At 39.8% G+C, this 26,597-nt stretch overlaps 2 protein-coding genes across 4 annotated transcripts in view; both read left to right on the forward strand.

Moving 5' to 3' along the window:
- On the forward strand, positions 1 to 22,713 carry PLA2G12A (phospholipase A2 group XIIA). 3 transcript variants are annotated; one of them, XR_010120304.1, is made up of 8 exons: positions 47 to 502; positions 11,305 to 11,381; positions 12,345 to 12,510; positions 16,151 to 16,635; positions 18,522 to 18,805; positions 19,627 to 19,744; positions 21,902 to 22,007; positions 22,559 to 22,713. XR_010120304.1 is itself a non-coding variant. In XM_055274910.2 (4 exons), the coding sequence occupies exons 1-4, from the start codon at positions 295 to 297 to the stop codon at positions 16,267 to 16,269; spliced, it is 570 nt and encodes a 189-aa protein (XP_055130885.1). In that variant the 5' UTR covers positions 1 to 294; the 3' UTR covers positions 16,270 to 20,576. The 3 variants fall into 3 exon arrangements, 1 of the variants encoding a protein (XP_055130885.1); XR_010120303.1 differs by lacking the exons at positions 21,902 to 22,007; positions 22,559 to 22,713 and having other exon boundaries at positions 18,522 to 20,576; XM_055274910.2 differs by lacking the exons at positions 21,902 to 22,007; positions 22,559 to 22,713 and having other exon boundaries at positions 1 to 502; positions 16,151 to 20,576.
- CASP6 (caspase 6) overlaps positions 21,910 to 26,597 on the forward strand; it is a 20,355-nt gene continuing 15,667 nt past the window's right edge. Inside the window, exon 1 of the mRNA XM_055274906.2 lies at positions 21,910 to 22,007. The gene's annotated coding sequence lies outside the window, so the exon portion shown is untranslated. The remainder of the gene's footprint in view (positions 22,008 to 26,597) is intronic.

Consider the following 26,597-nt stretch of genomic DNA (forward strand, 5'->3'; position numbering starts at 1 on the left):
GCGCGTCCCGCCCCTCCCGTGCGCCGCTGACGCGCCGTGCTCCGGCGCAGGCGCACAGGGGACGGTCGCTGGCCCAGGTGAGCGGGCGCGCTGGTCTAGGTGAGCGGGCGCGTCCCGGCGGCGGCGCTGCCTGCCTGAGGCGGTTCCTGCCGGCTAGCCGGGAAGGAGGCGTGGATATGGAGCTGGCGGCTGCTGAGCCCGGGGCCCGCGCCGCTGCCTAGCGCGTCCCGGGGACTCTGTAGGAACGCGCCCCCCGCCGCGGCTCGGGGACCCGTAGAGCCCGGCGTTGCGCGCATGGCCCTGCTCTCGCGCCTCGCGCTCACCTTCCTGCTGCTCCTCATGGCCGCTGTTGTCAGGTGCCAGGAGCAGGCCCAGACCACCGACTGGAGGGCCACCCTGAAGACCATCCGGAACGGCGTTCATAAGATAGACACGTACCTGAACGCCGCCTTGGACCTCCTGGGAGGCGAGGACGGGCTCTGCCAGTATAAATGCAGTGATGGTGAGGGGGCACCCGGGCCGAGCGAGGGCTCGTGCTTTCGGGGGATTGGGGTGACGGAGGTCCTGGAGGTGTGAGTGACAGATGCAAGGCAGACCTTGACGGTGTCCTTCGGCTGTGGAAAAACTTAACCACTGCTAGAATCTTAACCACTGCTAGAATCTTGCCGTTCTAGTGATTGAGCAAGCTGGGTACAAGTTCGCACCACTATTGTTAGAATGTGAGAGGTCACCTGAGTGTACTCTCCGTCCCATTTGCATTGCTTCTGAATTACCTTTTCCCCCCTCAATTGCACCAAGTTGCCCAATAACTTACTGACGTAGGAATCATGGGAATAGAGTGGAACAGACTGATTTTAGCTCATTTTTGCTTCTGTAAATTGGATGAACATGCGAAGCAAACTGAGAATTTAAAAACCATGCCGTATTAACGTTCTCTATAATTGATATTAAATGGTTTTTTTCCTGCAAACCCATAGACAATAACTTGCGACCTTTGTACAGACTTTTGGTGTACTCGAGTGTTGAGAAAGCGTTCCGATAACTCTTCTTTCCTTAGATATCAGTGACCCGCCTCGTCCTCATTGTTGGTTAACGTTAATACAGTTATTTTCATTTACTCTTTTAATATTTTTTGAACTTTCTCTTTGAACCTGAGAACTTGTTTGGTGGCAGTATGAGTACTAATCAACTCAGTATTTCAGGCAGAGATGGTTCTTTTGTAGCACATTTTTGAGTGCTTAAATATTTTAATAGGTCAGAAAAATATTGGACTTTTGTTTGGAAATTGAAAATGTTAAGAGAGCACTTGGGAGATCATGTTTCCAATAAGATTAGCCAAGGTTGGAGTCTCATTATGCTGGCAGCGGAAAATAATAGGGGATCCAGTGACTTCATTGTTGGAACCTGATTGTATAGGTGAACTTAAAAGGAACCGGTATCATGTAAACCTGTGATGCCACCTGCTGCCTGCAATTTTCAAGATAATTTCTAGTTTTATGTTAATAGAAGTAAAGGATGAACTGTATCTTGTATACTTTAAAGCGCTGAACAAGTGCTGAGACATGTTGCATTGCTTCTTAAATTTGTGCCTAAACGTTACCACCTAAACGTATGCTCCATAAAGATGTTTTTATTCTTGTAGAACTTGTTCGGAGGATTAAGTGCATAATTTAAGGATCAAATAGTTGCCTTTCCTGAAGCAAATGTTACAGTTTTACTTAGTCATTCCTATTCATTATACAAATATTTGAGTCCCAACTGTGCGTCAGATGTTGTTCTAATTTGAGATTCAGCAGTTAATAAAACAGACAAAAATCTGTCCGTGAAGGTTGAGTTCTGGTGAGGGAGAGATGGGCAGTAAACTAGTAAATAAGTAAAATTAGGGGAAGTGTGGAGTCTGATCAGGGCAGACGAGGGGCCATGTTGGAGGCAATTTACTCTTCTAAATGGGTTGTTCAGCAAAGGCCTCACTGATGAAAGAATATTTGAGAAGAAATCTGCACGTGGTAAGGGGGGGGAATGTGGTTATTTGGAGAAACAGCATTCCAGGCAGGGGGAATAGCAAGTGCAATGGACCTGAGGAGAAAGGCCAGTCAAGGATGACTGAAGGTTTTGGCCTGAGCCAAAGGAAGGAAACAGTTGCCATTTACAGAGATAGGGAAGACTTGGAAGGAGTCGTCTTCATAAATTTATTAGTCTAGGGTTCTAGAGTTTATTTACATTTAAAACATCCCTGAAGTTGAATGAATACCAGCCTTGTTAAAATACTGTTTTAATCTTTTTATTTTATTTTTTGTTAATATTTTTGAGGCAAGGTCTCCCTCTGTGCCCAGGCTAGAGTGCAGTGGTGTGATCATTGCTCCCTGCAGCCTCCAACTCCTGGGCTCAAGTAATTCTCCTGCCTCAGCTTCCCAAATAGCTAGGAGTATAGGCCATGCCTCCACTACACCTGGCTTAATCTTTCTTTTTAATCTTTTTCATCTACAGACTTCTCAAAATTTACTATTTGGAGTTTAGAGGAAGGTCTCTGGCACAAAAAACAAAGGAATTTGAGAATTTAAGAAATGTTATATGCCTCAGTGAAAAAAATTTTTTTGTCTTAGTAAGTACTCTACGTTTAACGGACATGTGGTTTCAAGTCCAAGTCACCATACTGATAGATAATTGAATCTCAATGAAAAAAAAAAAAATTAGGCAGGGTGTGGTGGCTCATGCCTGTAATCCCAGCACTTTGGGAGGCTGAGGTGGGCGGATCAGTTGAGCTTAGGAGTTTGAGACCAGCCTGGCCAATATGGTGAAACCCCGTCTCTACTAAAAATACAAAAATTAGCTGGGCATGGTGGTGCACACCTGTAGTCCCAGCTACTTGTGAGGCTGAAGTAGGAGAGTAGCTTGAACCTGGGAGGCAGAGGTTACAGTGAGCCAAGACCGTGCCTCCAGACTGGGTGACAGAGCGAGACTCTGTCTCAAAAATAATAATAATAATAATAATAATAATAATAATAATAAAATTGCTGTTACTGGAGCAGCCTCTCTGGAACAATGATTCAACCTTTCCTATATTTTGGAATTCAGGTGACCAAATCAGAACCAAACAGAACAATCCCAAATCTGGAGAAACGTGGTGATTAAGGGGTGTTTTTAGTTGCAAGAAAGAGAGCAAGAGAGCTTAAAAAAAAAAAAAAAAAGAGTGAGTTAATGGTAGGGAGAGGTTGGTCAAATAAAGGGCACATGTCCTTGCTTTACCTGAGGGACTGGCATTATGGAGACTTGCTCCCTTAGTTTTGGCCATCCTCTCTTGGGTAGGAAAAAGGCCTTATTGAGAGTTAAGTATTTAGGGAAATAAATTTGATGATCCGTTATTTTATTCAACTTTTTTCTCCCTGACAGCAAGGAAGATTTAAGGAAGAAAACTTTTCGATTTCCTTTGAAAAATAGAACACAAAACTGGCTTGTAAATGTTTTTAGAATGATGAATAAGTCGTTAATTAATTCAGTGATGTATGTTTTCTAGGATCCCTCTGGCTGTTGTGCTGAGAACAGAAGGGGTCAAGGGAGTGGGGGAGTAAAAATGGAAGCAGGGTGATGCATGCAGGAGTCCAGACAAAAGACGGGTGATTTTGCTCAGGTTGGTAGCAACAGAGGTAATGAGAAGTAGTTGGATTTTGGATATATTTTGAAGGAAGGACTTAAAAGATTTGCTGATGGCTTGGAAGTTAGGTATGAGTTAAGTCAAAAATGATACCAGGCATTAGGAAAAATAATAACATATTTGTATGCTTTTGAGAATGGTTCAGTGGAGAGTAGAAATACTGACGAGGGAGAGAATTGTTGGAGTCATAGCCTTGGGTAAGTGAGAGGGGGTGGTTTCTAGTACATACTTGGAGAGTTTGGCCAAGAGCATATAGCATAGCCCTGTTAATAGGAACACAGGTAGAGGATATGAGCACTGATGCTGGTTAAGTGGGTGGATGTTCAAGTTCTCCTGATTGCCTGCTTTTCTCAGTAAAGTAGGAATCCAGGTCATCGGCTGACAGAGAAGATGGGGAATGGGGATGTTGGAGATTTGAGGAAAATAGGAAAGTGAACAGACTAGAAAAATAAAGTAATATAAGGACCTTTTGGAGATTAATGATCATGAATACTTAAAGTCTCAAGTGTTTGGGAGTGCAGGTTGGAATCTTACAAAACTCTGCGGTGAGACCTTTGTGTGACTCAGCAGACTACTTCTTGTGCTTGTTATCTGCTTCATATTCTGTCAGGTGAAAACAGTTGGTCTATTTGGAATTATTTGCATCAAATTTAGAAAAAATACATGGAAAAGAATCAACTTTGTCTCAGTCTACGAAAATCTTTAGATTTCAGCAGTCCATACAAATGATAAACAGTCAAGAGAAGGAGCTATTGCTTAAGTCAAAAATGGAAATTAATGAATAGTCTTTCCATGCAGTTGTACACAGTGGATTTGGTTTGTATCCGCTTACAAATTTTAGAGGACACATTATGGTGTTTTGATGTTACTCTGATTTTGTTTCTTCCATTATTGAGTTTTTGCTTTATTTGTAAAAACTGGCACCAGTAGAAATGCTAATTTTTAAAATGCTTAGCCATTTATAAAACTATAACAAAATTTAAAATATTAATACATTTGTAACATTGGTGTCTGAATCAACCTCTAATAAAGAACTGTCTATATAATTTGCTTGTTCAGAAATAACTATTTTAATTTAAAGGTGAATTTAGAACTTCAAAGTACTTTAGAATTTCTCAGGAAACTAGTTACTTCCAAGTTTTCAGTTTTTTGCTGTGGATAAAGAATTATTTTAATTTCATCAAAGAATGTTTCCCATTTTTTTAATCTGGTAATTTATTGGGTGCCCACTGTGTGCTAAATATCTTCTAGGTGAGCAAGACTAAGTGCTTTCTTCATAGCAACTGACTAATGTTAATGTTAATTAGGTCAATAAATGCTAGAAAGAGAGGGGGTGCTATTTTAGATGGGGTAAGCAGGGAAAGCCTCTCTGAGGAAATGACATTAGGAGTTTGCCTTGAAAGAAACTAAAGAACCATACATGTATGCCCCTTTTGCCATTTACACTGGGGAGCCAAACTTTTTACCAGCATTTATTTCATGGTGTTCTTATCCAGTTTTTCATGTACAGTAGATGTTGGCTCTTTATTACTTGATTTTTATCAACTTTTCTTCTTAAGACAGTTATAACCACTAGCCCTGTTTGACACAGCAGCCTCCTACTTCCTCGTACCTCCATTCTCATTTTTGCCAATTGACCTTTTCTGTACTATCTCTGTTCCTCTTTATTCTCCTATGGTGGGCATGTTTTTAGTTTTGCTGACTTCATTTGTGTCTGATCATTCTCCCATTCAAAGGTAATTATCTCTTATGAGAAAATGTCTATATATGTACACGCATGCATACTCATATATATGTATCACTGTCATTACACACATCATCAGCATCAGGAATGTTTTTATAGATTTGGAATCAGAGTCTATGGATTTAGATAAAATATAAAGGGAAGGAAAAATAGAAGTACTGCTGTTGTATTACATTGAGGAAGTATCTTTCTGATTTAAAAAAAAAAAAGGTAGGCTGAACGTGGTGGCTCACGCTTGTAATCCCAGCACTTTGGGAGACCGAGGCAGGTGGATCACCTGTCAGGAGTTCAAGACCAGCCTGACCAACATGGAGAAACTCCGTCTCTACTAAAAATACAAAATTAGCCAGGCATGGTGGCGCATGCCTGTAATCCCAGCTACTTGGGAGGCTGAGGCAGAGGAATCGCTTGAACCCAGGAGGCAGAAGTTGCGGTGAGCTGAGATCACGCCATTGCACTCCAGCCTGGGCAACAAGAGCAAAACTCAGTCTCAGAAACAAACAAACAAACAAAAAAAGACAATTGAGACATGTCTTTAAAGCCGTAGGCCCATATCGGTGGTCTGAGGATGGTAATCTTTGCTTCTCATGGAAAAGGGTGAGGTGCCAGAAATCTCTAGACTGGCAGATGGGAGGGAGGGAGAATGTACAAGGTGTCTAAAAAGTTGGAAACATAGGATAAACATGTTTTATTTTCAAATGACACACTCAATATGTTTTTCATTAACCACTAGACACTTTTTTAGATGATATACTTCTAAATTTAAAACAGTCCAGTTGTAACCTGAAAATATATATTGTAAATACACTATTATTCCTGTTTCCAGACTTTTTGAACATTCTCTGGTGTATTTATTGTACTTTTTTCAGAGTAACAACTTGACCTATTACTTATTGTGTATCTCTAGATATGTTTCTAAACATTTTAAACAGTTGATTGTCAAAACCCCTGACTAAAGAGAGTTTCATGATGAAGCTTGAGGAACTAGAATGGGCTTCCCAGGAATTAAATGCTGATCCAGCCTCCTTTTCTGTGAAGAGATTTATAGTGTGTTAGGGCAAAGAAAACTATAGATAAATGTATAGTTTCTCATGATACTCCTGTGAGAAAAACTGGTTACTATTTGATGACTTCACGGCTGCTTGGAGAGAGGACTCATCTGTAGTGGACCTCTGTCCTTATTAATATCTGCATCTTAAGTTTGTGAATATCTGGGAGCAACAGGCAACACTGGGTGAATAGCTCTAGATTTAAAAACTGCTCAGCAGTCGAGAATGGTGAACTGAAACTAACAAGATTGGATCTTATATACAATCTTATATTTAGGCTCAGAATTAAATTGCAGAAGTGCTAAGCCTCTAGCAGTAGGTATTAAAAAGTCCATTTTAGAAAGAACCGATGATTTTTTTTTTTTTTTTTTTTTTTTTTTTTTTTTTTTTTTACTACTGTCTATGTTAGCAGTGAGGCACAGCTGAAACATACTATGTTAGGCTGTTTTAATACAAGTACTTTATCCAGCACAAAAGGTTAAAAAGCCCATCTTACCCTACAGTGTTCAGTCTGAGGTGCCGTATTTTAAAGAGATGCGACAAGCTAGAAGTGATCAGTCTTTGGAGGCTGATGAGTGCTCACCAAGCACAAAAGAGAGTTTAGGGCAAACAGCAGGGTTTCTTAATGGATAATCTCCATTTATAATGAATATTCCAACCGCCATGGAAATTAGCCTTCCAAGTCTTCTGTTCATTAATTCATCACATACTTATTGCAAAAATTCATCACAAAGTTATTCCAGGCACTGTTCTAGGCATTGGGAATCCAAAACACAAAAATGTCTGCTTTTGAGGAGTTTACATTTTAGAATGGGGAGACATAATGAAATAAGTAGATTAGTGATATAGTATGTTAGAAGGTCATATGTGCTACAAATAGTATGGTCAGGGAAGACTTGCTGAGAAGGTGAATGTCTTATTCTGTTCAGGCTGCTATAACAAAATGCCTTAAACTGGGGGGCTTATAAACAACAGAAATTTATTCCTCAGTTCTGGAGGCTGTGAAGTCCAAGATCAAGCGTTTGGCAGATTCAGTGTCTGATAAGAGTCCACTTCCTTGTTCATAGATGGCACCTTCTAGCTGTGTCCTCACATGGTGATGGATGGGGCAGGGCAGCTCTTTAGGGCCACTTTTATAGGGCACAAATTCCATTCAAGAGAGATCTGTCCACATGACCTAATCACCTCCAGTAGTCCCACCTTCTAATACCATCACATTGGTGATTAGGTTTCAACATGAATTTTGGGGTGATGCAAACATTCAAAGCATAGCAGTAAAGGAGAAACTAGTGTCAGGAGAAAGAGCATCCACATACAGGAAGAGCAGGTTCAAAGGCCCTGGGACAGGAGCAGACCTGCAGTGTCTGTGGAACAGCAAAGAGGAATAGGTTGAGGAAGAAAGGAAGAGAGAGACTAGGAAGAGGATGAGGTCAGAGAAATCATGGGAAGACCAGGTTATACAGGGTTTCATAGGCTTTATAGACTTTGGCTTTTGTTCTGAATAAGATGAGAAGCCATTAGAGAGGCTCTGAGCAGAAAAAGACTGGATCTAACATTTTAATATGATCATTTGTGCTCAGTGTTGAGACTGGATTATGGGGGTTGGTGTGGAGCAGGGGAACCAAAGTAGGGCAAATAGTTAGGAGTTTATAGCAATAATCCATTGTGGCTTGGAGCAGGATTGGTAGTAGTGGAGGTGGTAAGAAGTGATTAGATTGTGAATATTTTGAAGGTAGAGTCAACAGGATATACTGTTGGATTGAACGTGGGGTATAAGAACGCAAGAACATAAGCAAAAATGGCTGACATTTTTGCTCTGAGCATCTGGAAGGACAGAGTTACTGTTAACTGAAAACAGGGAACTGTGAATGGAGCAAATTTGAGATGAATGTCAGGAGGGACAGCTTAAGTTTGAGATGCCCACTGGACCTTCCTCTGTAGGCCCTTGTAAGTAGTAAGCCAAGTCATAAACTGTTTTCTTAGGAATGAAGGACTGGGCCGGGCACAGTGGCTCACGCCTGTAATCCCAACACTTTGGGAGGCCGAGGCAGGTGGATCACGAGGTCAGGAGTTTGAGACCAGCCTGGCCAACCTGGTGAAGCCCCGTCTCTACTAAAAATACAAAAATTAGCCAGGCCTGGTGGCACACTCCTGTAATTCCAGCTACTGGGGAAGCTGAGGCAGGAGAATCACTTGAACCCAGGAGGCAGAGGTTGCGATGAACCAAGATCGTGCCACTGCACTCCAGCTTGCTGGGAGGCAAAGCGAGACTCCATCTCAAAAAAAAAAAAAAGAATGAAGGACTAAAAGTAGGAGATAAGAGTTGAAGGATCACGGTAACTCATCTATGATAGCCTGAGTCATCTACCCTCATCTTCCAAGGGTCCAGAAACAACCCTTCCTTATGGACAGGGCTGGAGAAACAAGACAAAGTGCTATCATTGGCCTTCCCTTTTCTAGACTCATCTTAACCATTCCTTTTTGTATACGTTTTTCCTTTAGAGCAGGCTATAGGTTTTGTTTTTTTGTTGTTGCTGTTACTGTTTTTTGAGACAGAGTTTTGCTCTTGTTACCCAGGCTGGAGTGCAATGGCGCGATCTTGGCTCACCGCAACCTCCACCTCCTAGGTTCAAGCGATTCTCCTGCCTCAGCCTCCCGAGTAGCTGGGATTACAGGCATGTGCCACCACATTGCTCAGCTAATTTTGTATATTTAGTAGAGATGGGGTTTCGCCATGTTGGTCAGGCTGGTGTTGAACTCCCGACCTTAGGTGATCCACCTGCCTCAGCCTCCCAAAGTGCTGGGATTACAGTGTGAGCCACCGCTCCCGGCCCAGGCTATAGCTTTATATCTTCATGAGGTTATACTACTCTCTTGAGGCTATGTATGGTGACCTTAGTTGAGCATGGAACTTCTGAGCAAGTCACTCAAACCGTTTATTTTTTTTCTCTTTCTTTTTTTATTTTTTTAAAATTCATGTGTGTATATATATATATATATATTTTTTTTTTTTTTTTTCTTTTTTTTTTTTTTTTTTTTTAATACAGAGTCTCATCATGTTGTCCAGGCTGGTCTTGAAAACCTGGGCTCAGGCAGTTTTACCGCCTCAACCTCCCAAAGTGCTGGGATTACAGGCGTGAGCCACCATGCCCAGCCGAAACCATTTTTCAGTTATTACCTTGAGGGGTTACTTATTTTGATGGTTGATTACTGAAAGAGTTGCTTTTTTACCCTCAATTTACTTTTGGAGGGTAACCTTGTCTTTATAAAATCTCCTACCAATAAATGTTAAATGAAAATTGGCGGAATACTTTGTGTCACTCCTATGTATCCAACTGTGGGGTTGTATTTGGAAACTGCCATGTCTTAGGGTAAAATACCTGGGAATATCTCATTTTAGAAGGCAAGATAAATTGTAGCCCCAAATATTTGAAAGGATTATTGTGTAAAATAGGGAGTTGGCTTATTTTTCTGTTTCCCCAAGGGGCCTAGGATTGTTTATAGGTAGAACTTAAAAGAAGGCAGAAGAATGTCTTAACAATTGATGTCATTTCACAGTAGAATAGGTTATTTCTTGATGTAGGAGGGTTGTGGGAAACATTCAAAGAGACAGTAGGTGACTGGTAGGTTGAAGTGATTTCTATACCAGCATACTTCATTTTAATGTGTTTTGCTTTAATGCACTTCACAGATAATTGTGGGGTTTTTGTTTGTTTGTTTGCTTTTTAACAAATCGAAGGTTAGCGGCGACCCTGCATTGAGCAAGTCAATCGGTGCCATATTTCCCACAGCATGTGCTCACTTAGTATCTGTGTCAGCATTTTTTAGCAATAAAGTATTTTTAAATTAAGGTCTGTACATTGGTTTTTTTAGACAGTGTTATTGAGTGCTTAATAGACTACAGCATAGTGTAAACAAAACTTTTATATGCACTGGAAAACCAAAAAAATTTATGTGACTCACTTCATTGTTATATTGGCTTTATTGTGATGATCTGGGACTGAACCTGCAATATCTCTGAGGTAAACCTGTATTAAATGAGGTGAGATGTTTCTGAAGTACCCTCCAAAATTTAAGATTGCTATGATAATGTCATCTTTTTCCTTGTTACTGAACCATTGATGCTACTGGGGAACATTAGCCTTCCAAGTCTTCTGTTGTTTATAAGTACTTCATTAGAACTACAGTACTTCTGGAGTACCGTAGTTCACCAAGTATCCCTCCTAACCTTTTCCTTAGATGGCAAAGGAGTATATTTGTGGAATGGTTGACTGGGTGGGAAGGCAGCAGGCAGAATGCGTGGTCCTGTAATGTCTTGTAGTGCTAAGGGTATTGAATGATCATCAGATGACCTTGTCTTCCTTAGCCTTAGGCTTTGCCCAAGTAAACTGGTTGGTTGATGGTTATTGAGGTTTGTATGCAATGAAGCATTTGTGGGAGGTTGTGAAGATACTGTCTTAGCTCTAAAAAACAAAGTGTTAGAATGTATAGGAAACAGGGTGGATTTATCTTTCATACATATGAACCCTATCTGGCAAGTGACCTCTGAAATCTCCAGAAGTCCAGGATAAGCTTTTGTATGTTTCGTATGGCATAGGCTTACAAATAATTACATTTTATGAATTGCTATATATGTGTGTATATATGTGCACATTTGTATATATTCCTCACCACAGGAGAAATAAAAAGTCTAATTAGCATTCTTAATGCTCATCAGAATAAAGACATATGCACTTATGTTAGCATCCAAGTAAATATTAAATATTTCTAAGGCTAATGTAGCATATTGACCTTTTTGAGTATGTATTTTACTTTTATCATATTTGAAAATTAATTATGATACCATTTATATTTTATAGGATCTAAGCCTTTCCCACGTTATGGTTATAAACCCTCCCCACCGAATGGATGTGGCTCTCCACTGTTTGGTGTTCATGTAAATATTGTCTTTTATTTGATAAGTTTTGTAACTGGTAAATCATGTAATACTTTTGGTCATATAAGACTATCAGCATGTTCTTAGATTCACAAATAATTTAGCTGGGTGTAAGAGTGATCAGGTTTATTAGATTCTTTTTGGAAAAACTAACAAAAGTAAATGAAGTAAAATTGTTTTATTTTTGAATCTTATAGATGTTCATACTATTTAAATGATATTTCCTAATATCACATACATAGTTGAAAAGTTTGGAGTACAGAAGTACTGCTACTTAGAAAAAGTATAGATAAATCATGTTTTCTACATTAAAACAAGGCTAAGTGGGATAGCTGTGTGGTTGTTGTAGGAGAGACTGGATCTAAGCCAAGTATGGGAAAAAAATGTTGATGAGAATGATTCCTAGACAAAAGGATTTTGTGTATAAAGTTATTTAAAATAATTGAAGTTATAGATTCAGAGTAATAGTATCTTTGGGGAATGGAGAAATATTTAAAGATTAAAAAACAAAAAAAATTTGAGTTGTAGGAAAGTTTTCTGTGATATTTCACATAAAGTAAATTTTATTTGGAAGGAGAGGCCACAAACACTTTGAGTATCCAAAAATCATACTTGCCTAGCCCCTGGAGAATCTTTAATGGACTTAGCCTTATCTTTCTTTTTTTAAAACTTATGTTTTGTGTTTTGGACAAATGGAAGTTTTGTTACTGACAGGTAACTGTGAGTGTCTTAACGCTGCAGAATAGGGAGCAATGAGGCATGGCTGAGAGAGTAACATGGGTGGGTGTGGGTAGGTGTAATGGGGAGATTTATAACACAGAAAATATCTGTAGACAGAAATGGATTTTGGAACCATCCATACAGCAGTCATTATCATTTATACCTATTTAGTCTATTTGAATGTGGTACTACAGAGGAGTTTTGCATTTCATTGACAGTAATCCATCCAAATGCCTTTTGCAGCTTAACATTGGTATCCCTTCCCTGACAAAGTGTTGCAACCAACACGACAGGTGCTATGAGACCTGTGGCAAAAGCAAGAATGACTGCGATGAGGAATTCCAGTATTGCCTCTCCAAGATCTGCCGAGATGTACAGAAAACACTAGGACTAACTCAGCATGTTCAGGGTAAGGATGATCTGGTGGCTTGGGGATGAGTATACTTTTTAAAGTTTTATCAAATGCTCTATGTTTTAGTATAGGATTTACCAATAGAAATCTTTCACATATATTATCTATTGTGACACAGACTTCAATTTTCTGAGGTGAGGAACTGATGATTTTGTAATCTAAAATGATTTATAGTCACAGAAGCAAAAAGCATTAGGAAACCTTGGGAGAGTAGGGGTGTCTAAGGCTGAGAGAGAGAATTCATCTACCTTGTTCCCTGAAATATATCTCCAGTCATCATGTAAGAACCTAAAGTAGCTAAAGTTTGAAACTCTGATTCCAGTTGTCTTAGTCCGTCTGGACTGCTACCATAGACTGGGTGGCTTATAGACAACAGAAAGTTATTTCCTACAGTTCTGGAGGCTGGGAAGTCCAAGATCAAGGCACTTGCAGATTTGGTGTCTGATGAGGACTCATTTTCTAGTTCATAGCAGATGCCTTCTAACTGTGTCTTCACTTAGTGGAGAGGACTAGATGGCTCTCTGGGGCCTCTTTTGTAAGAGCACTAATCACATTCACCATCCTTTGGAACTTAGACACCTCCAAAGGCCTCACCTTCTGATTTCATCACTTTGGAGGTTAGGATTTCAACATGAATTCTGGAGAGACACAAACATTCAGACCATACCACCAGTGAATTTAAGAGTATAGCACACTGGATTTGGAGTAGGAATTTCTAGAAGACTTGTCTTACCTGTTTCTGTTGGGAAGGTCCCCAGATGACCCCCAGGTTCAGTGATTTACTAGAAGGACTCACGGGACTCAGCGTATAGTTGTACTCACTGCCACGAGGTATTATGGTGAAGAGATAGAAAGCCAAACTAGCAAAGGGAAAGGGCCCTTTGATGTCATTTTTAAAAGAAGAATGATGATACTCGCCTCATAGAGTTGTCATAAGGATGAAATGAAGTATTTGTGGAAATACAAATAAATCACCATTCAAATACTGGTAGTTACAAGATTTCTCTACTGTCAAGCCAAAGAACATATCATACACTGAAATCAGAAGAGGCAAGGCAGGAAAGGAAAATAACATTTTAAGCACTTATCGTAAGATACTGTGCTAGATATTTTATTCATGTTTTCATTTGATGCCAACAAAAACCTAAAGAGGTAGGTAGTGTTATCCCCATTTTTCAAGGAAGGAAACGAAGGTTCAGAAAACAGTAACTTGCCCCAAGTGAGCATTTAGCCTGGATTTAAAATCTCTGTTCTGTCTATTATACAGTATTCTCCAAATAGTCTCATATTATAGCCCTGATTCTAATATCCTAATAATTCATGTCAAGGAAGAAATCTCTGCTGCAGGTAATCTTTTAATTCACAGCCTCTGTATCCCTTTGCAGCTTTTGGCTAAGGTAAACTAGCTGTAAACCTGAAGCATAGATGGATTTATTTCCTGTTTTCTGATTTAAGAAGAATGTGAAACCAATCATCTTGTAACCTCCTATTTAATAGTCATAGCCTCTCCACTTCTGTGCTTGGTTATTTCTTTTTTTTTTTTTTTTTTTTTTTTTTGAGACGGAGTCTCGCCCTGTCGCCCAGGCTGGAGTGCAGTGGCGCAATCTCGGCTCACTGCAAGCTCCGCCTCCCGGGTTCACACCATTCTCCTGCCTCAGCCTCTCCGAGTAGCTGGGACTACAGGCGCCCGCCACCACGCCCGGCTAATTTTTTGTATTTTTAGTAGAGACGGGGTTTCACCATCTTGGCCAGGATGGTCTCGATCTCCTGACCTCGTGATCCGCCCACCTCGGCCTCCCAAAGTGCTGGGATTACAGGCGTGAGCCACCGCGCCCGGCCTGCTTGGTTATTTCTTAATGGCACAGTCTTTTGGAGAACTTTGAAAATGTTAAGATTTTGTAATGACAAGTTTCTTCCTTAACATTAATATTTTGAAATGAAAAGTATTTGGATAACTAAAAGCCACTCTGTGCTATATCTCTGTAAATGTAACATGTTAAGATAATCTCAGCTGGATGTTTCAGGTTTCTTAGAATAAGAAAAGTAAATAAATTACCTTTTCATAGTCTTCAAAAAATTTAAAAACCTGACTGTGGCCGGGTGCGGTGGCTCACGCATGTAATCCCAGCACTTTGGGAGGCCTTGGCTGCTGTATCACTTGAGCCCAGGAGTTTGAGAGCAGCCTGGCCAACATGGTAAAATCCCATCTCAAACAAAAGATACAAAAATTAGCCAGGCGCCTGTAGTCCCAGTTACTCAGGAGGCTGAGGTGGAAGAATTGCTTAAACCCAGGAGGCAGAGGTTGCAGTGAACCAAGATCATGCCACTGCACTCCAGCCTGGGTGACAGTGAGGTGAGACCTTGTCTCAAAAAAAAAAATAAAATAAATAAATAAATAAATAAAATAAACCTGACTGGAGAAAAATACTTTTGATTTATATGCTCCCATATCCCCAAGTCAAATTAGGACATTGGTCAAAGAGATTGGATTCCGTGGCCGGGCGCGGTGGCTCACGCTTGTAATCCCAGCACTTTGGGAGGCCGAGGCGGGCGGATCACAAGGTCAGGAGATCGAGACCACAGTGAAACCCCGTCTCTACTAAAAATACAAAGAAAATTAGCCGGGCATGGTGGCGGGCGCCTGTAGTCCCAGCTACTCGGAGAGGCTGAGGCAGGAGAATGGCGTGAACCCAGGAGGTGGAGCTTGCAGTGAGCCGAGATTGCGCCATTGCACTCCAGCCTGGGTGACAGAGCGAGACTGCGTCTCAAAAAAAAAAAAAAAAAGAAAAAAAAAGAGAGATTGGATTCTGTTTACTTTAAGCCTCTTAACTGATGTATGATCAGTCCTCAGAAGCCATTGGCCATAATGAAATGTTTTGAGGTTTCAATTTTTAAACTTTGTTTCTTCTGCACCTAAAACATTTTTTCTTAAAATGCAAATTTAAGAGTATTATCAGACATCTCTATTAGTGATTATGTTTTTCAAATAAAAAGAAAGTTAACACTGATTAATCAGTGCTATTTTAAAAGACTCTTATTTGTCTAAACAATTGGGCCAGGCATGGTGGCCCACGCCTGTAATCCCAGCACTTTGGGAAGACAAGTCAGGAGGATTGCTTGAGTCCAGGAGTTTGAGACCAGCCTGGGCAACATAGTGAGACCTCATCTCTACTAAAAAAAAAAATTAGCTGGGTGTGGTGTTGTGTGTCTGTTTAAAATTAAAAATTAAATTAAAAAATTTAAATTAAAAATGAGCTGGCCATGGTAATGCCAACTACTCAGGAGGCTGAGGTGGAAGGATCACTTTAGCCCAGGATGTGGAGACTGCAGTAAGCTATGACTGCACCATGACACTCCAGTCTGGGTGTCAGAGTGAGACCCTGTCTCAAAAAAAAAAATTGGGTTGAACAGTTGAATGCAAGCAAAAAATAAGATGCATGAGACTAAAACTGGAAATCTGTAGATATATATGTGTGTACGTAAATATGCTACAGCTTGTGAGAGTTTGGTGACTTTCATCTAGCATACATTTCAGTGCTCACGAGGGATATGCTTGTTGCTGTGCTGTAATGTATAACATAGGTGAAAAGAGAGCAATGCAGTTGCCCAACAGTAATCCCATTTTCTTATTTTGCAGCATGTGAAACAACAGTGGAGCTCTTGTTTGACAGTGTTATACATTTAGGTTGTAAACCATATCTGGACAGCCAACGCGCCGCATGCTGGTGTCATTATGAAGAAAAAACTGATCTTTAAAGGAGATGCCGACAGCTAGTGACAGATGAAGACGGAAGAACATAACCTTTGACAAATAACTAATGTTTTTACAACATAAAACTGTCTTATTTTTGTGAAAGGATTATTTTGAGACCTTAAAATAATTTATATCTTGATGTTAAAACCTCAGAGCAAAAAAAGTGAGGGAGATAGTGAGGGAAGGGCACACTTGTCTTCTCAGGTATCTTCCCCAGCATTGCTCCCTTACTTAGTATGCCAAATATCTTGACCAATATCAAAAACAAGTGCTTGTTAAGCGGAGAATTTTGGAAAGAAGAACATATAACTCGATTTTCACAACCATATTTACCAAAAAAAGAGATCAAATATAAAATTTATCATAAGGTCTGTTCAACATTATCTTATTTGGAGATATGGGGACATTATCACTTACAAATATTTGTTTACTATGAAATTTTAAATATGCATTTATGCCTAGAAGGAACGGACTTTTTTTTTTTTTCATTTTAATTACACATAATATGTAATTAAAGTACAACATAATATGTTGTTTCTCTGTAGCCCGTTGAGCATATGAGTAAGTCACATTTCTATTAGGACTACTTACAAGGACAAGGTTTCCATTTTTCCAGTTGTAAAATTGGAACCATCAGCTGATAACTTCCTAAGGAGCAACCCCGGGATAGCTAAGTATTATGTAACATGCCTAGAAGGTGATGTGAATGCGATTCAGAAGCATAGCCACTCCCATTTTATGAGCTACTCACATGACAAGTGTCATCTTTTGCTATAACCTTTGCCAAGTTGGAGAAAAGATGGATTTAATGAGATAAATGATATTTAACCTAATATATCAAGGCACTATTTGCTGTTATGCTTTGTTATTTATTTCCCAGCACTTGTTCCTTATCATAGATTTTTTAAAGACTGTAACCTTTTACTAACTGTGGTCTTACTAAAATTTGTGCTTGATACTGCTTTTCAAAAAGCCTTTAATTAGAGCCAAAAGGATGGAAAAGGCAAGATATAAAGAACTGCCTTTTATAGATTTCTTATTTACATTGAAAATTATTACCATATGTTTAGAGCAAATCCAAGAAAACTTCAACAGCTTCTGAAGATGTCTATGAATGTTGAAAACTTTCAATCTCTTGGAAGGCTCAGTTATGTTCCTAGACTGGTCTTTGCTGACTACTAGTTGTTAAGCTTTCCCTAGCCCAGGACCTCAAGCCTTATATATCCTTTGGGTAACCCATGGCCAAAGTTATTAAGATGAACTGACTTTCAAAGTCAGAGAAGGACAACATAGGGAGAGGCAGTTCTTTGTAAGTCATTACAGGTAGAACAGGGCAGAAGGAAAAGTATGTTCTGGAGAAAGGGCCATGTTCCTAACTTTGGAGATATGTCATCGCTGGGAACCTAGTATCTTCCAACTTGAATTGGTGGCAGCTGTTCCAGAGAGACAAGGCACATGTATGCCTTGTGGCTAAGTGAGCAAACTGGGTTTCCACTTAAATGTTTGGAACCCTCAATTGAATTTCAAACCTTTATAAAAGGTACAGTTTTGTAAGCCATTATTAATAATGCTTATCGGCAGGGCACAGTGGCTCACACCTATAATCCCAGCACTTTGGGAGGCTGAGGCGGGTGGATCACTTAAGGTCAGGAGTTTGAGACCAGCTGGCCAACGTGGCGAAACGGCGTCTCTACTAAAAATACAAAAATTTGCCGGGCTTGGTGGCGCATGCTTATAGTCTCAGCTACTCAGGAGGCTGACGCAGGAGAATCACTTAAACCCAGGAGGTAGAGGTTGCAGTGAGCTGAGATCGTGCCACTGCACTCCAGCCTGGGCAACAGAGCAAGACACTATCTTAAAAAAAATGGTTTATCAATATTTATTATTGAAATACTTGTCCAGGTAACTTTACACTTATAATGAACTCACAGATTTTGTTAGCAGCATTGGCTTTCTCAAAAGGAGAAACTCAGTATCTTTATAAAGTATAATTCATGATCACAAATTACACAAAAATCAGTAGAAACAGTTTTTTATGTTCAGATTTTAAAAAACAACGGGATTTTACAGAAAAGTTGCAAAGATACATGGAGAGCTTCTGTGACTACTCACCCAGTTCCCCCAGTGTTAACCTTTTATTTAACCATGAAGCATTTTTCAGAAGCTAAGTAACCAGTATTGGTAATTACTATTAACGGAACTTTATTTTTCAGATTGTACTAGTTTTTTAATTAATGTCATTTTTCTTTTCCAGGATCCAATCTAGGATACCACACTGAATTAGTCGTCATGCCTAATTAGCCTCTGGTCTGTGATAGTTCCACAGTCTTTCATAACCTTGACAGTTTTGAGGAGTACTGGTCAGGTGTTTTGTAGAATATTCCTCAATTTGGGTTTGTCTGATGTTTTCCTCATGATTAGAGTGAGGTTATAGATTTTTCGGAAGAATACCAGAGGTGAAGGTCCTTCTCACTGCATCATGTCAGGAGTTACATGCTATCAGCTTGATGGTGTATTAACTTTGGACACTTGGTTAAGGTAGTGTGTGTTGGTTTTGCTGCTGAAAATTACTGTTATTTTCCCTTTCCATACTTCTGTTCTTTGGAAAACAGTCACTAAGTCCAGTCATGGGAGGTGGTAGGTGGGAAAGATTACATTCAACCTCCTGGAAGTGGGAATATCCATATGTAGTATTTGGAATTTTTCTATATGGAAAATTTGTCTCTCCCTCCCACCCTAATTTGTTTACATCAGTATGGACTCATGTATATTTTGTATTTTGGGTAACACAGTATTTATTTTGTTGCTTAAGTTGTCCAGCTTGGCTATTAGGAGTTCTGCCAGGTTGGCTACTATGTCCCTTTGATGTACCCATCCTTTTGATTTTTGAGCACTTCCTTACTTTCTGGCACTACAAGATGCTCCAGGTTAATCTTGTATATTCGCTGCCCCAACCCTAGAATCCCTAGAATCAACCCCTGCTCCAAAGAGCCCTGGTTCCTTTTGTTGGAGAATCATACTTAGAAACCAAGATCTGGGCATTAGATGTGCTTGTTGCTACTGGGATGTCACTGTTCGTAGCAGAGTTGAGAAATACCTATGTATATTAACCCATGCATATGTACACATCTATAATTATTTATGTGTGTACAAAGCTAAACATGAGTTTGTACTGCCGTCTTCAATTCAAAATTTGTCCCAAAATTTTGTGGCATATATTTAGATTTTAAAGTTGATATTTTCCCTATTGACAGAAAAAACAAGAACTAACTTTCAGCAGCTCTTTGCAAGAAATGTAATATTTATACTTTAATACTGCCTTCAATTGATGCCTGTCTCTTTAAAATCTTTTGACATAGTTCTTCCAGGGACAGATATGGCCGTTTTTATTTCATAGATGGAGAAACTGAGCACAGAGCTGTAATGAAGACAGAATTGAGATACAAGGCCGAAAGCTAATTAAACACATCCTCACAGGTAGCCTGTCTTTCAGTGAACCTGTAGACTAGTCCAATAATACTTACTAAAATTAGTTGTTAGAGGCTGGGCATGGTGGTTCAGGCCTGTAATCCCAGCACTGTGGGAGGCCAAGGTGGACAGATCACTCGAAGTCAGAAGTTCGAGACCAGCCTGGCCAACATGGCAAAACCCTGCCTCGACTAAAAATACAAAAATTAGTTGGGCATGGTGGCACATGCCTGTAATCCCAGCCACTCGGGAAGTGAAGGCACAAGAATTGGTTGAACCTGGGAAGCAGAGGTTGCAGTGAGCTGAGATTGCACCGCTGCACTCCAGCATAGGCGTCAGAATAAGACTGTCTTGGAAAGAAAAAGAATTGTTAGCCTAAAACCAACTCTCTCTAAACTTAAAAGCGTGATTATTTCAGTATTTATAGAAGTATGAGATTATCAGAAGGTGTGATGCACAATGCTCATTATTTTATCCTAGTACAAGACAGGTATAACATCTAACAGTAAAGAAGATGGAATCTTTCTATAAAAACAATTCTGTTATTAATAGTTGACTGACTTCAGTAACTTTGAGGAGTAGAATGAAACTTATTAGGCAAGATCTTTCCACATACACTACATTGTATTGTTCAAAATTCATAGAAATTACTTGGAATATATTGATTTAAGCCTTATGTAGTGACTGTTGCTATATTTGAAGTAGCATTTTTAGTTTGCTGTTTTTCCTCACTGCTTAATCCTACAAAAACCAGCCATCTGCCTAAAAAATAAAAGAGCAAAAATGAATCAGTGCAACCGGTATATGAAAAATAATAGTTATTAATAAAACTGTAAAGGGATCAGTAGTGTCATCTTTTATATATGTCACAATGATGTTAGACTTTTTGCCTCAGGCTTACTTTTTCAGTTTCCATAACATCCTTCAAAAATCTCCTTGTTGACAACTTGACAAACATTTCTCTGTTGGCTTTCAAGTTTTAAGTATAGCAATCAGAATCATCATAGAAATTAGTATTTCTATGAATTATGTAAGAAAAAACATTAAACACCAAAATCAGTGGCCAAAATTTTTAAGTTGTAGAATTATCTCTGAACTTAACTTTATTCCATATATTTCATTCCTATGATAGGTGACAAGCCAAGACCTTCAGTTTCAATAAGTTCCACTTTTATTTATATTTTAAAATAATATATTGCCTTCGAATAATGCCTATCTTCTTAAAATCTTTTGACACATTTCTTCCAGGGACAGAGAGGGCTGTTTATTTCATAAAGGAGACATTGAGCACAGAGAAGCTGTAATGAGAACACAATTGAGATATGAGGGCAAACCAGTTTCAATAAGTCACTTTTATGGAAAACTATTCAGATATAGGAAGAATCAAGTCATCCTATCAGTTAACTTCGTGTATCTGAATTTTAATGGGTTTGCTGTGGGAATATTTTTCTTTGAGAGGGAAGAGAGCGCTTGGTAGGATTCCAGTCTATGTTGGTGGTTCTCAAACATGAACATACGTGAGACTCACTGGCGGGCTTTTTAAAACACACTGCTGACCCCACCCCCAGAGTTTCTGATTCAGTAGGTCTGGGGTAGACAGGAGAATTTGCATTTCTAACAAGTTCCCAGATGATGATACTGCTGGTTCATAGACCGCAGCTTGGGAAGTTTAGGTAATCTTCAGTGCTGAAAATAACTAATGTACTGAAAGCTTGCTGTGGGTTCAGTACTTTCATAGGAGTTTGCCATTTACTGTCTCAAAAACTCTGGAATAGATTTGGACCTCATTTTACAACAAAGAGTTTGAAGCTATGAGAGGTTAAGTTGCATTACCTGTCAAATATCTAACAGCAAATAAAATGGGGAAGCCATGAGTAGAACCTGGGCAGCCTGTTTCCCAGTCCCAGGCACTCAGCCATTTTACTGTGGCTAGCTGTTGCTTTAAGAGGCTAAAATTATACATTTGTAATTCTGAAATAAGTACCCAAGAAAATGCTCTGTATTTATATTTTTAGACAAAATCCTGATCAGTGGTGAATAAGGGGAAAAAAAGTAGACAAAATATTGTTTTAAATACCTAACCACATAGACTATAGTAGTAACGTTGAGATAATAAGATACTTATGGAGAAAAAATGACAAATATCCTTCCATCTGCTCTTTTCAGATAAGTAGAAAGTAGCCAACTGGAGTTCCACTCTTGTCGAGGGAATGTTTTCAGGACTCAGAGACCCTGAAAGTGAGGCCAAAGGACTGGAAGTTCTGGTGGTCAGGTAACTCATTCAGACTGGATAAAAGCCAGAGTGTAAATGTGAAAACCCTGAATTGTAGTCAATGGCTAAATATTGAGCCACATGCAAGGCAACTGGGGTAGGTAATGAGGAAACCAAAAAATGCCATTCCTATTTCCAGCGAATACAAGAAGATGGTAATAACCAATATTCATTGAGCTCTTCACATGGCAGGCAGTATTCTGAGTCCTTCACAGTCACTTAACCCAATCATCACAACCACCATACAAGGGAAATATGGATATTCCATGTCTTTGTTGCAGGATAAGTTACTAAGACAGTGATTTCTGAAATATTTTATGCATACAATGAACAGTAAATGGTTTGAGTAAAAACCCTTCTTTGATTTCATACTCTAATGACATCAAGACTTGAACCACAGGCACATGTAGAAGTTACCAAATTAGATTTTTTCTCTCCCAAATAGTAGTATGAGATGAGTTCCTTATACCTATTTCTTGAGTATTCATTATACTTATTTTAATATATTAGAAGTGGTGCCTTAACACATTTTAATTTTTTTCCACTCTCAGGTTGCTTACTTTTAAAATTACAAGGTCCAGAGGAATTACAAAGGATAAAGCCACCATTTCATCAAATCTGAAAGCATTATCAAAGTAAATTTTTTACAATAGCCAACCACCCAAGGAGGAGCTAAATTAAATCCAACATTGAGCACCCCATGGCACCTTGTTGGCACACTGGCTGCTATTTTTTGGGTAGGACAACATGCTCTCCCCAAGAAACACCATAATCTAGAGACCCTCATCGTTCTGTGAATTTCTGCATGATTCTGTCCTTGAATTAGCTCTACCTATGAAAGCCAGATTTGAAAAATCCAGGAGAAGCCGGGTGCGGTGGCTCATGCCCATAATCCCAACATTCTGGGAGGCCAAGGTGGGCGGATACCAGGTCGGGAGTTTGATACCAGCCTGACCAACATGGAGAAACCCCATCTCTACTAAAAATACAAAATTAGCCAGGCATGGTAGTGCACGCCTGTAATCCTAGCTACTTGGGAGGCCAAGGCAGGAGAATCGCTTGAACCCGGGCGGCGGAGGTTGCGGTGTGCTGAGATCATGCCATTGTACTCCAGCCTGGGCAACAACAGCTAAACTGTCTCAAAAAAAAAAAAAAAGAATCCAGGCGTTACCTCCAGTTTACTTTGGCCCAGGTCTCGTATACAAATAGCATTTAAAATAAGTTACTGCAAGTCCTAGAAAGTAACTCGCACTGGGGAAAGGACTACCACATGAAACAGGAACGTATATGCCACCCCCTATGGGATACCTCAGAGGGATTTCGAGTTTGGTTCCAGACCATCAATAAAAGAGTCACACAAATTTTCTGGTTTCCCAGTGCATATAAAAGTTGTTTATACTAAAGTGTAGTCTGTTAAGTGTGCAATATCATGTCTAAAGGCAGAGAATTGCTTGAACCCGGGATGCAGAGGTTTCAGTGAGCCGAGATTGCGCCACTGTACTCCAGCCTGGGTGACAGAGCGAGACTCCATCTCAAAAAAAAAAAAAAAAAAAAAAAATGTATATACCTTAATTTTAAAATATTGCTAAAAGATGCTAGGGATCATCTGAGCCTTCAGTGAGTTATAAATGTTGGTGTGGGGTCTTGTTGAGGGCTGCTGACTGATTAGGGTGGTAGTTGCTGAAGGCTGGGATGACTGGCAATCTCTTAAAATAAGACAATAAGGAAGTTTGCTTAATTTTTTTTTTTGTTTTTTTTTTTTGAGATGGAGTCTTGCTCTGTCACTCAGGCTGGAGTGCAGTGGCATGATCCTGGCTCACTGCAACCTCTGCCTCCTGGTTCAAGTGATTCTCGTGCCTCAGCCTCCTGAGTAGCTGGGATTACAGGTGGCTGCCACCGTGCCCGGCTAATTTTTGTATTTTTAGTAGAGACAAGGTTTCGCCATGTTGGCCAGTCTGGGCTTGAACTCCTGGCCTCCCAAAGTCCTGGGATTACAGGCGTGAGCCACCGCACCTGGCCATCCATTGATTGTTCCATTCACTAAAGATTTCCCTGTAGCATGTGATGCTGTTTGGTAGCATTTTACCCACAGACCTTTCAAAATTGGGGTCAATCTCCCCAAACCCTGCCACTGCTTTGTCAACTAATACCCTGAATCCTTTGTTGTCATTTAAACACTATTCACAGCATATTCACCAGGAGTAGATTCTATCTCAAGAAACCACTTTCTTATCCATAAAAAGCATTTCCTCATCTATCAAAGTTTTATCATGAGATGGCAACAATGCAGCCACATTTTCAGGCCCCACTTCCAATTCTATTTGTCTTGCTACTTCTGCCACATCTACAGTGACTTCCTTCACTGAAGTCTTGAACCCCTCAACATCATTGATGAGGATTGGAATTAACTTCTTTCAAACTCCTGTTAATGTGGAGATGTATACATATACCTATATATAATGTGTATGTGTATATATAAAATGGGTAGGTATGTTGTCCTGCCTGTAACCTACCACCCAGTGTGCCAATTGAAATATATATAATTTTTAAATATTTATATATGTATTTTATATATTTTATATGTGTATATATATATATACACATATATATATTTTTTTAAAGAGCGTCTTACTCTGTCACCCAGACTGGAGTGCAGTGGCACAGTCAGCTGACTGCAGCCTCAAACTTGGGCTCAAACAATCCTGCCATCTTAGTGTCCTGAGTTGCTGGGAATACAGGCATGTGCCACCACTCTTGGCTAATTAAAAAAAAAAAAATTTGTAGAGACAGGGTCTCGCATTGTTGCCTAGGCTGGTCTCAAAACTCCTGGCCTCAAGCAATCCTCCCACCTTGGCCTCCCAAAGTGCTGGGTTTACAGGCATGAGCCACTGTGGCTGATACATGTATTTTTAATTTTTCGTTTTTCTTTTTTTCCCCCCTCTAGTTTCTAGTTACATACCATAAGTGGATATTTTGACTTCCTATGAATCACAAATGTTCTTAATGGCATCTCGAATGATGAATCCTTTCCAGAAGATTTTCAATTTACTTTGCTCAGAACTATCAGAGGAATCACGATGACAGCTATAGGCTTATGAAATGTATTTTGTAAATAAGACTTAAAAGTCAAAATTTATCCTTGATCCCTGGGCTTCAGAATGGATGTTGTGTTAGCAAGCATGATAACAGCATCAGTCTCTGTACCTCTCTATCAGAACTCTTGGATGACCAGGTGTATTGTCAATGAGGAGTAATATTTTGAAAGGAACCTTTTTTTCTGAGCACTAGAGCTCAACAGTGGGCTTTAAATATTCTGTAAGCCATGCTGTAAATAGATGTGCTGTCACTAACTAGGTTTTGTTGGTCCATTTATAGATCATATTTACCATAATTCTTAAGGGCGCTAGGATTTTCAGAATGGTACAGGAATGTTGGCTTTAAAGTCATCAGTTGTATTAGCCCCTAACAAGAGCATCAGCCTGTTCTTTGAAGCTTTGAAGACAGGCATTGACTTCTCTCTAGCTATGAAAGTCTTAGATGGAATCTTCTTCCAATAGAAGGCCGTTTTCATATACATTTAAGATCTGTTGTTTTGGCTGGGCACAGTGGCTCACACCTGTAATCCCAGCACTTTGGGAGGCCGAGGCGGGCAGATTGCTCGAGGTCAGGAGTTCAAGACCAGCCTGGCCAACATGGTGAAACTGTCTCTACTAAAAATACAGAATTAACCTGGACATAGTGGCACATCCTGTAATCCCGGTTACTTGGGAGGCTGAGGCAGGAGAATTGTTTGAACCCAGAGGCGGAGGTTGCACGAGATCGTACCACTGTACTCCAGCCTTGGTGACAGAGCAAGACTGTCTCAAAAACAAAAGATCGTTGTTTAGTGTAGCTGCCTTTATCAATGATTTTAGCTAGATCTGGATAACCTGATGCAGCTTCTACGTTAGCACCTGCTGCTTCACCTTGCACTTTTATGTCATGAAGATGCTTCTTTCCTTAAACCTCAGGAACCATCCTTTCTGCTAGCTTCCAGCTTTTCTTTTGCAGTTCCCTCACCTCTCTCAGCCTCCACAGAATTGAAAAGTTAGGGCCTTTCTCTGGATTAGGCTTTGGCTTAAGGGAATGTTGTGGCTGTTTTTATCTTCTATCCAGACCAACTAGAACTTTCTCCATATCAGCAATAAGGCTGTTTAGCTTTATTGTCTTTTATGTGTTTACTGGAGTAGCAGTTTTAATTTCCTTCAAATTTTTTCCTTTGCATTCATGACTTGGCTTTTCTCCTTTGCATTCACAACTTGGCTAACTGGAGCAAGAAGCCTAGCTTTCTGCCTACCAACATTACTTCCTCACTAACTTAATCATGTTTGCTTTTGATTTAAAGTGACAGACTCTTCCTTTCGTTTGGACACTTAGAGGCCTTTGTAGGATTATTAGTTGGCCTAATTTCAAAATTGTGTTTCCAGGAATAGGGAGGCCCCAGGAGAGGGAGAGAGAAGGGAAAGGTGGGTGGAACAGTCCAAACACATACAGGGCTTATGGATTAATTTCCCCTTTATGAGCGCGGTTCATGGTGCCCCAAAACAATTG

The sequence above is a fragment of the Symphalangus syndactylus genome, chromosome 4 (assembly GCF_028878055.3).
Source record: "Symphalangus syndactylus isolate Jambi chromosome 4, NHGRI_mSymSyn1-v2.1_pri, whole genome shotgun sequence".
NCBI lineage: Eukaryota > Metazoa > Chordata > Mammalia > Primates > Hylobatidae > Symphalangus > Symphalangus syndactylus.

Coding starts and splice junctions, on each gene's coding strand:
- PLA2G12A (XM_055274910.2), top strand. CDS start 295: ATGGCCCTGCTCTCGCGCCTCGCGCTCACCTTCCTGCTGCTCCTCATG. Junction 503..11,304: donor CCAGTATAAATGCAGTGATG/GTGAGGGGGCAC, acceptor TATATTTTATAG/GATCTAAGCCTTTCCCACGT. Junction 11,382..12,344: donor CTCCACTGTTTGGTGTTCAT/GTAAATATTGTC, acceptor TGCCTTTTGCAG/CTTAACATTGGTATCCCTTC.